Genomic DNA, 12,366 nt, shown 5'->3' on the forward strand with positions numbered 1-12,366 from the left:
GGCTGCAAAAGAAGCCAACACAGGACTTCCAGCCCATCCAGTGTGTAGGACATGCGAAGGGCGAAGGACAAACCAGGCAAGTCGTCCGCAGCCAAAAATGAAAACCAGAGCCAAGGTAAAGGACACAGGACCAAACCATTATGGCCAAAACTGGACATTGAATGTAGTAGCACCGTTTTTGTACAAATCCTCTAGCAGCAGGTAAGAAAACCTACTAAAATCGTATCAGAAATGAGGATGGTTAGGGTCTCCTTTCTATATACACACACACACGTTATCATAGGCTGGCCTAAAGCCAGCCCTCCAATCTCACACACAAGGACACGCACAAAAAGGTTTTGCTGACCAGCCAATCAGTCCAACCATAAAAACCACCAAACACCCAGGTCCACCGACAAAGTAAGTGTATGGCTTATCTAGGGATAGAGACCAGTATAAACCAGTGCAAACCCCTACAGAGGGTGCAGAGCTGGGATCAGAGTGAGCCCATTTGTGCACAACGACCATTTTATAGCCCTGCCTCATGGTTTCCCCAAACAAAGGACAGGCCAAAACACAAAATGGCGTAGAGTAGAGCTTAAACAATCCAACAGTACCCCAATGTCTACCAAAAAGGTAGATTATTGGGCTAGTAATGCAGTGAAATCCCTGGATACTCGATTAAGCCAAAACTAAAACACATCTGCCACTGTCCTGCTCCACAAAACCAATGTATGGTGGTTGTCAACCCAGGGCCAACATGAAGTGTTGCAGGGGGCTTCAGTAGAAGTCCTTAACCCCAAAATAAGCCACAAATCCTAAAATGCAACCAAAAGGGAGAAAAACAAAAAGCTGGGGGGTGGGGGCTGGGTCACATAAATGCCACATCAGAACCCCAAAAAATGAATATCTGCCTTAAAACCAGACTCCACCAATCGGAGTACACTCCACCCGTCACTGTCTTTCAGAATTCCTCCAAAGTAGCAACCAGTCAGACAAATACAGCTGATGCCTAGAAGAGGCCACAACGCTTCATGCATCTCTAAAACAGAATTCAGGCTCAGCAAATTGTATAAACCTACTAGAGCGACCAATTGGGAAAAGGTTTCTTCCTTCACATTTAGTATTAGAATGTTTTAGTTCATCTGTTAATGCCTAGAGAACCTCGAGTTAGCATTCAATGTATATGGTCTACTTTTGGTTGAACACATCATTACTGCACTTCGTACATTTATATATTAATCATTCTACAGACTAAAGTCTGGCACACACTGGCGGGTCACAATATGCCACCTTTCGGACAAGTCCAGGTTCCCTAAAACATGTTCGGTGGTTATCGTGCAGTATAAATATTGTATATCATATGTGAAGTGCCAACCAGCCCTTGCGCTCTATGCTAGCCCGGTTACCAAGCTTCGTCTTAGTTGAGATCTGGCATGTTTAACTTTACAAAGTTTTGCTTAGTTCCAGTGTGTTTAGTTTTTCTGTTGAACTTATTGAAGAACATATTGGGTGCTTCAGCCAACGCCTGTAGGTCACACCTCTAGTGGGTTTTATCATCACCTTGTGGTCCTTCTGTCGGTGCTTAGGCAGCCCCGCATGGGTGCTTCATGCAGCATTGCCGACTGAAGGTTGTGCTTGGAATCAAGGTTATGTCACTGTCCCTTCTAGGTTCCAGTTATTCCTATTTTGCTACAGACCGGGTTCTTCCAATGTTTGGTGTCTAGTTTAATGTGTATTGACATCAGCTTTCTCTCAGCTCTGCACTTGACCTGAGAATTAGCGGTTGCACTGGTGATTGTTTTTGAAAGGCATCCAGGGCTGAGACCAATTGCTGAACAAAGGCTGTCATTTCAGGCTCTACCGTGGGATAATAACCCAGAAATGCTGCGAGGGGTCCCAAGAGAATTGAGCAGAACTCAAGAGGTTACAGCGCTGCAAACAATGGAAGTCTCGAATGTTAAAGCCCCTCTGCAAGGAGAGCGTTTCGCCCAGAGGAGGAAAGTGGTAAGGAATTTGGACCACACAGACAACGACTCCCTCACAGGTCCTTGCTTCTCCCAGCTTACCTCCCTGGGTTGCCACGTGGGTCGGACCTCTACCTTGCTCCAGAGCCCACGGTCAGTGAAATGGCAGTGCAGTGGCCAAAATGAGAAATACCAGGTTCTTTTTTTTCAGCTATGCTCTTTCTCCGGTAGACTGTGCCTGCTGGTTCTGACAATTCTTTTGGGTTTTTACTGCTTTATTGAATGCGCTTGTGCTGCATCTCTCCAGAACCTTCTCTCTTCATCCCACTTACTACTTATTGCTTCACAATATATTTGCTTTGCTTCCCATTTTACTCATCTGGCAGCTTCGAAATGACCAAAGTTGAATCCACCCAGTAAAAGAAATCCATCGGAACAAACACAAAAATGAAAACATGTTACTGATATATTATATGTGACGAAAGGACTACTGCTCTGCAGGAGTACAGGGATGTGATATGTAAAAAGCTCCTACTCAGTGCCACTACTACTCAACCATCCGTGATGCCAATCAAAGATGAAACCGCCAGTCTGGCAGGTATACCTCGGTCTCTTGTGGCAGCGTGGGCCGAGGGCAGGCTAAACTCTTCAAGGTTGATGTGAGCTAGCAAAGACGATTCCAAAAAGCAATGGACAGGGGAACCAAAATAAAAGAACGTCCAACCAAAGATCTACAACCCATGGGCGTTTAATTCAAAGAAAAATCCAAACTAACAAAAAACACCAATAACCCAACCCTGTAAGAGAAGACGTAGAATATGCAGACTTTGTAAGGTAAGGGGGCACTCTGGGTTGCAAATTAGGATGGCAGCTACTAGGCGCCATATGAGTCCATATCACATCATTCAGCAAATTCGTCAGCTTCGTTTCATCCTTCCAGGTCCATCGTATTAGGACGTCACTCTTGGCGAGGAGCAGACCCAGATGAAGAAACGTTGTTGTACTATAGACATTTTCCCCCATGTCACCTAGCAGGCAGTCTTTTGCCGTGAGCTGCAATTGTCGGCTCAGTATTTCCCCCAATGCGTGGCAAACCTCTGCACTGAATTCAGTCAATCTTGGACAATCCCATAACATGCATCAAATTGGCATTTGGACTGCAGCATCTGGGACATTCTTTGGCTAGGCTCAAAGTTTCGCCCCGACATTACCATTATCTATGAACTGTGTCAGTTTATAAAGTGTGGATCTGCTCTTCCTGCCCACTGTACTTGAAAGAATACAAGTCAAGCATAGATCCTGAAGCAACTTAATGGGAGATCCTACCAGCAGATGGAGGAAGGATGCGTCACCCCCTACACCTTCCAGATGAGCTCCTCACACAGATGAGCAGGCAGTGACGGGTAGCATGAATAGCCACAGCCACAGGGCGTGGCTCTCAACTCCTTCAAGGAATTATTTGGATTTCCTACTATTCCTTTTTCATATTGGTGGATTTTCATTAAACAATGCTTATTTTCAAAGCTAGATCATTCGAGGACGTGTTAAATAAGGTGATGTTGATTTGTACCGCACACCGCTACCACCCAGGGGCAGTCTCCTGGCGCTCTAATAATAGAACCAACTATAGGCGATTGGGTGGGCACCACTGCTTGCGGAAATAGTTAAAATAATTATTTGTCATGACGTCATCACATCACGCAGTGCGTCCGTGCTAATGGATACATTACATGCTTTAAAGGATTCTTTTACACCGTGCGCCGTCTCTCGGCTGGAGCACAGAGTGTATAACCCCTGCCATTGCTACTTCGGTACATCTATGAGCCTGTACGTATATAGCACATTTTAATTAATGACGCTTATTTCTTGCATACTCTGGTCTTCTTTTATTGGGTCTCTATTCTCTGTCCGCCGGGCCTTTGGTAGACCCAGCTCCAGAAGCAGATGTAGTCCATCTGCAGTTGCGGATCCGCTGACCTGTCCAATGCAGGTTTCTGTAAATAATCCCCTACTATAGATTATTGGAACTTGAATAGGCAAGTTTGTGGTTTACATTTCTTCTTACTTAGGGTATTGGTCTGGGTATTATTGCGATGATTCTATACCTATGTTTAGCAAGAGGGGAAGCAAGTATGTTTGGAGCACCGGCTACAATGTGTAGAGGATACATTGATCTATAGATTGACCGAGCAACATACTAAATTCTTCCTCTTTTTGTCAGGGGGCTGGGGTGTTTGAGGAAATCGACATATGTCTCACAAAGCAATTCCACCACCAGCTACCCGCCTTCTCCACATAAAGGTTGTATACTAGCAACCTCCCGGGTGCTATTGAGTCCTTGCCAAATTGTCACACAGCTATATGTATTCACGTAGGCAGGGTGTCAAAAAACACAAGACATATTGGTGCGGGAGGCCAAGGCCCGGAGGATGCATAAGGGCCAAGGACACCGATTCAGCAACTGTGGGAATAGCAGACGAGAGAAGGAGGGGAGGAAGAAAAGAGGAACATCTTAAGAAGCTTCCAGAATTTGAGACGATCCTGCTCCAGGCGCAGGGAGAGGGGGAGATTATTCCAAAGGAGGGAGCCGCAGAGGAAAGTGAGGGACCCCCTGCCCTCTGTTGGGCAAAACACTTCACACTCAAAGAGTTGGTGGCAGAGGAGCAAAGTGGAGCGAAGTACATGTTAAATGCTAGATGTTTTATGTGGTTTGTGTATTTCATGATGAATTACTTTTTTTTTGGTGTCTTTTATTGTTTCTATTTTTCTGGGTTTTTTTGTATGTTGATTCAGCCCAGACATCCGAAATGCATTCGTTTCACGTTTTCTCGGTTTCCTTTACTATTTTACAATACTTAATAAATGACTTTGAATATTCTGTTGGAGCTATTCATCCTTGAATGTATTCATATTTTGGAACATCCATTAAAGCACATTTTGTATATGTTTCAGGAAGGTCTTTTTTCTTCTACTGGTAGAGTATGCAGCACTCGGGCAGGGTCGGACTGGAGCATAACATGGTCTCGGGCACCAATGAAAAAGTGTCCCATATTTGCAAATGGCAATTCATTCCTTTTGCATCAAGACTTTTAAGTGGTACCCAAGAGGGAGGTTTCTGATAAAACGTGATGCAAAATTGTGTATTTTAAAGAATATTCATTCAGTAACACTGGTCAAAACTACCAGCTGCATGGTGAAGTATCAACCTGGCCCACTGTGACCCCAAAAAAACTGGCCCACACTAGCATTTTGCATTTTTGGGCGCCGGTAGCCATTTTTGCAAATAATCTAACAATAAAAAAATGTAAAAGCCTTTTAAAACGTTGCCATTGGCCAAAAAGGCCAAATCCTTGATCAATGCAACTTCACATTGAGAAACCAGCTCCTTAGGAATTGTTGCAGAGGTCCTGTTGCCTTTACACTGCTCCAGTCACCAGCTCCTACTCTGCAGGTACCTGGTCTGAGGAAAAAGGCAGCAAGTCACACCCTTATCTGTGGAGGCAGAAGAAAGGGAAACAGGGCAAACAGTAGAGGTGGCGAGAAGGAGGAAGAAGACAGGGCAACACAGAGAAAGTCAATTGGGAAGATTAGATGGGGTTGCGGTAGCGGCCATAGGACTATATAAGTAGGGGTACGTGTGCAATGGTAGGCGATCAATCTGACACAATGCCGAGTTAGAAAAACAAAAAATGAAAATAAAACTTTGGTAATTGCATTTTCGAGTGTTGCTGTTTTCTGGTACCGTTAAAGAGGCACTAATTAGTATTGGGTGGATGGTCCAGAGAAGTGCTCGGGAAACGCTTGAAATGTGGGCGCTAGAATGGTCAGCTGGCCTTTTTTTTTGTTTAGGTGCCTGCTGCATATTTTGGGTATATAATCTCGGAATGGCAAGCCAACTGCCAGGTGATAGAGCCAGGAATAGGCTGTGTAAAAAGGGTAGAGCAGGGAACCACACTGACGGAAAGGGACCATGGCAGAAGGATGGAGAAATCGCCCCAAAAGAGCCATATACGCATGGCCTCGTGGCAATGGACGCAGAATGCAGTATGTTCCATACTCTGATGGCAATTACGCAATTTAAAAACGGATAAACAATTTAAAGGCATACCATTTTATTTTAAAACCCAACATAATTGTACTTCTTTTGTACAGGTTTTTCTACTACAGGCAGAAAACAGGAAAATTCTTAAGTGCCAGAAGGGCAAGAGAAGCGGGGCTTAATTGTTTGCCCGATTCCTAGTTAAGTGGGTAAGTAGGACCTTGTAAAGGTCTTGACATTAAATATTTACACAGAAGAACTGGTGACGTTACTCACCCGCCGAGTCACCGTGGGGTCCCTCAGTGCCTTGCCCATCAGATGGCCCAGTAGGGTATTTGTCCGCATGAAGCGCAGCCGGATGTTGGTGGCTTTGGTAAAGTTTCGCAGAAGAGGAGAGTATGAAAAGTTTGCGGCTCCAGGACGCCCATTAACCAGAGAGACCACAATCTGCCAATTTGAAGATGAAAAACAGCATGAACAACCGCTGACCCATCAATAGAAGACAGTTACGCGATTACAACTCATACAAGCAGATACAAGAGTAGAAGCAAACAGTGTCTAGTGTGGCAAAGGTGAGGACAAGCACATACACATTTTCCGGAAACCAAAGGGGGAACAGTTCAGGTCATGCTGGTAGGTTTTAAGGATGAGGCGCAGCACCCAATTGCATGCTTAAAACAAGCTACTGATCAAGGATTAGATTGATCACACAGGGAAATTGTGGTAATCTGGAATTTAAGAGGGCTATGTGGCAGTAGCACACCCCTTCCATTTGGTCTCGGGTGGTACACCATACATGACCCTCAAAACCTACAGTAAAGGAATGGTCAGGCACGCATGAAGAACTTCATCATGCCGTCTCTGTAAACAGTTGCCACTTTCTACAAATTGCCAAGGCAATTCCACCCCTTCTGTGTACTACTGTGATCAGAGTTGTATTAACCAATTATGAAAAGTTGTGCATATAATACTCGCATCTTCCATACCCTAAGTTGGCTAGTTTCAGAAGTAGATAGAATAAAAAGGGAGGAGGGAAAAAAAAGGTTGTGTGGCCCCCGCAGAAGGGTGACCCAAATCCATGAAGGGTGACCTACTCACAAAGAAATACTGTGCCTGCTGGATGCGGTATTCCTCAAATGCTGGCCTGAACCACTCGGGCTAGGGAGAGAGACCCCGTAGAAAAGCAGCTGCAGAGGTTATGGCTGGGGCCGTGCTTTACTTGGAATGATTCAAGATTGGGAGGTGCCAAAAGCTCCCTCTTATTAGGCATCATGGTTTTGGGAATATCTGCCCCAGAAAACTCTGAAGTACATGGGGTACAGGCTTTGCCACCTGATTACAGCGCACTGATTTCATAAACCCAACGTTATTGGCCCCACCATGTCATGCTCTGGTGTGAAGGGAAGTGGTCCTGCGAGGACATGGAGATGTGATCCCTGCCAAGAGGTCATGCTGGGGTGCAAATAAAAGTTCTCACCTCTCCGTTCTCCAAAGGCACAATCCGGGAGTACTCTGTGGTGCAGAAGGCATCATCATCCTTGGTAATGCGCTCCACCGTTTGCAGACCAAACCTCTCGATACAATCCCTCTTAGAGGCTGCCAAAAGGAGAAAAACAGAAGAGTTAATGAACTGGGTCCAATGCATCACGGGAAGACCCCCTGTGTCCATCGGTCCAAGTAGGCTCAAAGGTAGCGGGGAGGAAAGTTAATGAATCCTGAGGGACGGAGGTGGGCGGGGACACAAAGGATGTGGACAGGCTACTTATCAGGGAACAATCCTACTAGATCTCTGTGCTGCCTTCAACCATCTGGCCCTCTGCCATGATATACAGTATGGCACTGGTGGCATGGGCGTATCCAACACAGCATCAGGACAGATTGCTTTTTACACAAACAGTAAATCTTACAAATCTCCAAAGATTATTTTACATGCAGTATTGCTCCCTCTGAATGAGCTACCTAGGGAGTGGGTCTCACTGTTCATGAATGTGTATTTCCAACCACCCTAGGCAGGCTACACGCCTCCTGAGACAGGGTCACAGAGACAGGCTGCACGCGTCACACCACCCGAGACAGGCTGCACGCTTCACACCACCCGAGACAGGCTGCACGCTTCACACCACCCGAGACAGGCTGCACGCTTCACACCACCCGAGACAGGCTGCACGCTTCACACCACCCCAGACAGGCTGCACGCGTCACACCACCCCAGACAGGCTGCACGCTTCACACCACCCCAGACAGGCTGCACGCTTCACACCATCCCAGACAGGCTGCACGCTTCACACCATCCCAGACAGGCTGCACGCTTCACACCATCCGAGACAGGCTGCACGCTTCGGCATCATAACCCGAGAGTTGCTATCATTTGATGCTGTGATCTACTGCTTATGCTCAAGGTCGCCTGGGCTGGGACTTCAGATTCACCAGCTTATCAGCGGCCCCAGCCAACGGCCAAGCCTGGAGTCATTTCAGCCATTCCCACCTACCAGGGCCTTTTTATTAGGCATGTGGTGATGTGAAGGACGGGGAGTGGTGGGTGAGGAAGTGGTGATTTTGGAATAGGACTAGACCCAATAGTGGGCAGTGATCTGGGAAAGTAAGAGTGATGGGAAACGCTGCAGGCCCCCTTCCCCAGGCGAGGCCAGGTAACTGCTGACCCATGGCAGCAGGGTCAGCAGCCCTCCCCAGGGTCAGCTCCCCTCTGCTCCCTGCAGATAAGGGAGATAGCACGGTCTGGCGCTTCAAAGCACAGGAAAGGTGGGGGGGAATAAAAATACCTCACCCTTCCATGAGAAATCTATGGGTGCATGCACCCAGGAGAACCAGATTAGCTTCAGGATGGCCAGGGGGGGGGGGGCTTCAGGGGCTGGTGTACAGTCCTTCCCACACATACTACAAAGACCCAAGGGCTTCCTGGGTCCTATATAATGAGCTTCTTGCGGCTCCAAAAAGCACAATCTGCTTGTGGACCCTGCACAGGGACCCAAACACTTGAGGGAAGTTCGGTGTGTTCGCAGCGGAAAACGGGAGAAGGAACAACGGAAAGAAACTCAGGACACTGTACGGTGGCCACAACAAGTCGTGGTTCAAGAAAGGCGGCACAGGCCAGAAGGGGTACCCTCAGGACCCGGTGCCCAAAACTACTAGATTATTACGATATGCGATTATTATTTATGTTCCATAACCATATCTGTATCAATAAAAACCGACAGCCTTTTATTGCCAACACTTGACCAAATTGTTGTGGTGTAGTATTTCATGAGGGGGGGGGCAAGGGCTGTAAGGCATGAGACACACACACACACGTAAGTCTGCTCCATATGGGTCCAACAGTTGTGCATGGGAGACAGGGTGTGGGTGTGGGGGTGTGGACAGGCTCGTATGTTGTGGGTGTCATGGGTGATCTGTGGTAAGCAGAGCACATGGAAGAGAAGCACAGAGTCATGTGGGTAAGATTGTGTGGAAGGCGATGGTGTGGGGGAGTGGGATCGGAATTGAAATTCGTTCCTGCAGAATTCACAACACTTTCCTATTAGTGACTGCGCCCCAAAGGAGGGTGGGGGTCTCTGAAGTTCTGCCCTTTAAAAAACCTTTGTGCCTCTCCAGTTTGGCAGAGGTGGGAGAAGTCTGCCCATTAGTGCCCAGTCTAACCCTGGCATCAGTGAAAGGTTGCCCGGCCAATGGTCGTTAAGGCATTCGGCACAGGGCCAGCAATGAGGGGGCGGTGAGCACGAGCGCCTACCAGTGAAGTGCAGACCCCACACACCGCCGTTTCACGGATTCCTTCTGGAGGCCATCGTGTCCATATGCTCATCCACTCAGAGGCTGATCCTCCCTGGGGGAAACATTCCATTAGCCCGCAGGAGACCCCAGGAAGACAGCAATTACAAGTAGTCCCCTCATTACCCGGAAGGTCATTTCCTGAGCAGGCGCGCAGTTTCCTGCAAAATTAGCACTAAATACCCGGCCCTTTGCATCCCGACCGGGTTCAGCGGCATTGCCCTGCACTCGGTCACTGGGGCAGAGGCGCTCCAGTGCGCTCTGCATCAAAGCAGCCATGATAGGACCCACGCCCTCACGTCAGAGGCGCTACAGCTCATCGTCCCTAGGAGGGCCAGGGCACTTCCTGTTTCCAGGGCACATCGCAAGCTCCCTCCCACTCCTTCCTATTCCATGATTAGGACGAACTGCCGCAGCACAGGCCACCAGCAGCCATGATCTCTGCTCCTCTTGGGAGCTGGGGAAAGGGCTATATTACAAGGGCTAAGCAGAAGCCTTTAAGAATAGGAGTCAGGGGACTAAGCGCATTACAGGGTCACCAGCCTAGGGCTACACGTTGGAGCTAAATAGCTCCAGCCCTACAATGCTCGAGCAAGAGACCACCATCAAAATGGCAGGTGTTGCGCTATCTATTCAAGACCCACTTGCATTACAAGCATTGTGGGTGAGGCAGCATGGGGCAAGGCTACCCTGATCCTGTTTTGGAACGAGGCTGAGCACTGCGGCCAGTGCCGGTGTGGGAGACCAGAGGCCAGCGCCGGGTGGGAGACCAGAGGCCAGCGCCGGGTGGGAGACCAGAGAGTGGCGACAGTCCCTTTGGAACACAAGGCAGTGTCCAAACGAGAGGATTTGTTCAAATAAGGTCTTTATATACGAGATAGTAGCAGCAGTGTCTGGGCTATAACACGCTTACTTCAATGAAAACAACAGGGGTCGACAGGGGCCTTCTTGTCCCCATCCTAGGTGTAGGGTTACTCATAATGCTCCACCAAGTCGATGCTCTGCCGATGGTTGCCATCCTCTATGTATTTGTGCGGTAATACTCATGTCCTATCAGCTGGGAAATAAAACGAGTACTGCACTTCTAAATCACTGCAGAGACATACACACATGACAAGGTTAGCAGGGACACACCGATTCAACTAAAAACCACACGTTTTCACAAATACGCCTCTAAAGCGTATATTAAGGTCAATAAACCTAGTACATCTTTACTTCGTTGCTGCAGTGATAACTACTGAGGTCCAACATTACCCGACCAAGATGCCTTCGAAGTCCAGAAGCCTTCAACGCCTGTACACCAGTCTCCACGGCGGTCCTAGGAAGCCGCTCGCTGCATTGCATGCAAGGAAGTTGCATGACTGGGTGCAGAATATAATTGAGAGAGGAGACAGCATGCCACAGAGCTGTCACCACACTTAACATCGGTAGTGCGTGCAGGGTGACTGGCACCAGACTTTCCTTAGCGCTGCAGTAAGGCAGATAGCATGCTGATGGATGGATGCCAGCAGGATGGCCTCGGCAGCTCTGCAGCAGTGCAGATGGCATGCTGGATGGATGCCACCAGGATGGCCTCGGCAGCTCTGCAGCAGTGCAGATGGCATATGGGGTGGCTGCCACCAGGCTGGGTTCAGCAGCTCTGCAGCAGTGCAGATGGCATGCTGGATGGATGCCACCAGGATGGCCTCGGCAGCTCTGCAGCAGTGCAGATGGCATGCTGGATGGATGCCACAAGGCTGGGCTCGGCAGCTCTGCAGCAGTGCAGATGGCATACGGGGTGGCTGCCACCAGGCTGGGCTCAGCAGCTCTGTAGCAGTGAAAATGGCATACGGGATGGCTGCCACCAGGATGGCCTCGGCAGCTCTGCAGCAGTGCAGATGGCATGCTGATGGATGGATGCCACCAGAATGGCCTCGGCAGCTCTGCAGCAGTGCAGATGGCATGCTGGATGGATGCCACCAGGCTGGGCTCAGCAGCTCTGCAGCAGTGCAGATGGCATGGTGGATGGCTGACACCAGGCTGGCCTCAGCAGCTCTGCAAATGGCTGCCACCAGGCTGGCCTCAACAGCTCTGCAGCAGTGCAGGTGGCATACGGGATGGCTGCCATCAGGCTGGGCTCAGCAGCTCTGCAGCAGTGCAGATGGCATGCTGGATGGATGCCACCAGGATGGCCTCGGCAGCTCTGCAGCAGTGCAGATGGCATACAGGGTGGCTGCCACCAGGATGGCCTCGGCAGCTCTGCAGCAGTGCAGATGGCATGCTGGATGGATGCCACCAGGGTGGCCTCGGCAGCTCTGCAGCAGTGCAGATGGCATGCTGATGGATGGATGCCACCAGGATGGCCTCGGCAGCTCTGCAGCAGTGCAGATGGCATACGGGGTGGCTGCCACCAGGCTGGGCTCAGCAGCTCTGCAGCAGTGCAGATGGCATGCTGGATGGATGCCACCAGGATGGCCTCGGCAGCTCTGCAGCAGTGCAGATGGCATACGGGGTGGCTGCCACTAGGATGGCCTCGGCAGCTCTGCAGCAGTGCAGATGGCATACGGGGTGGCTGCCACCAGGCTGGGCTCAGCAGCTCTGCAGCAGTGCAGATGGCAT

At 49.2% G+C, this 12,366-nt stretch overlaps 1 protein-coding gene across 2 annotated transcripts in view; it reads right to left on the reverse strand.

The window, feature by feature from the left end:
- Positions 1–12,366, reverse strand: part of LAMA5 (laminin subunit alpha 5) — a 670,647-nt gene that overhangs the window by 500,170 nt on the left and 158,111 nt on the right. For both annotated transcript variants that reach the window (XM_069650738.1, XM_069650737.1), the window contains exons 4-5: positions 7,463–7,581; positions 6,262–6,432 (exon numbers count right to left, since the gene is read on the reverse strand). In XM_069650738.1, coding sequence (XP_069506839.1) covers positions 6,262–6,432; positions 7,463–7,581 — 290 coding nt within the window. The remainder of the gene's footprint in view (positions 1–6,261; positions 6,433–7,462; positions 7,582–12,366) is intronic.

The sequence above is a fragment of the Ambystoma mexicanum genome, chromosome 3p (assembly GCF_040938575.1).
Source record: "Ambystoma mexicanum isolate Mex_15411 chromosome 3p, UKY_AmexF1_1, whole genome shotgun sequence".
NCBI lineage: Eukaryota > Metazoa > Chordata > Amphibia > Caudata > Ambystomatidae > Ambystoma > Ambystoma mexicanum.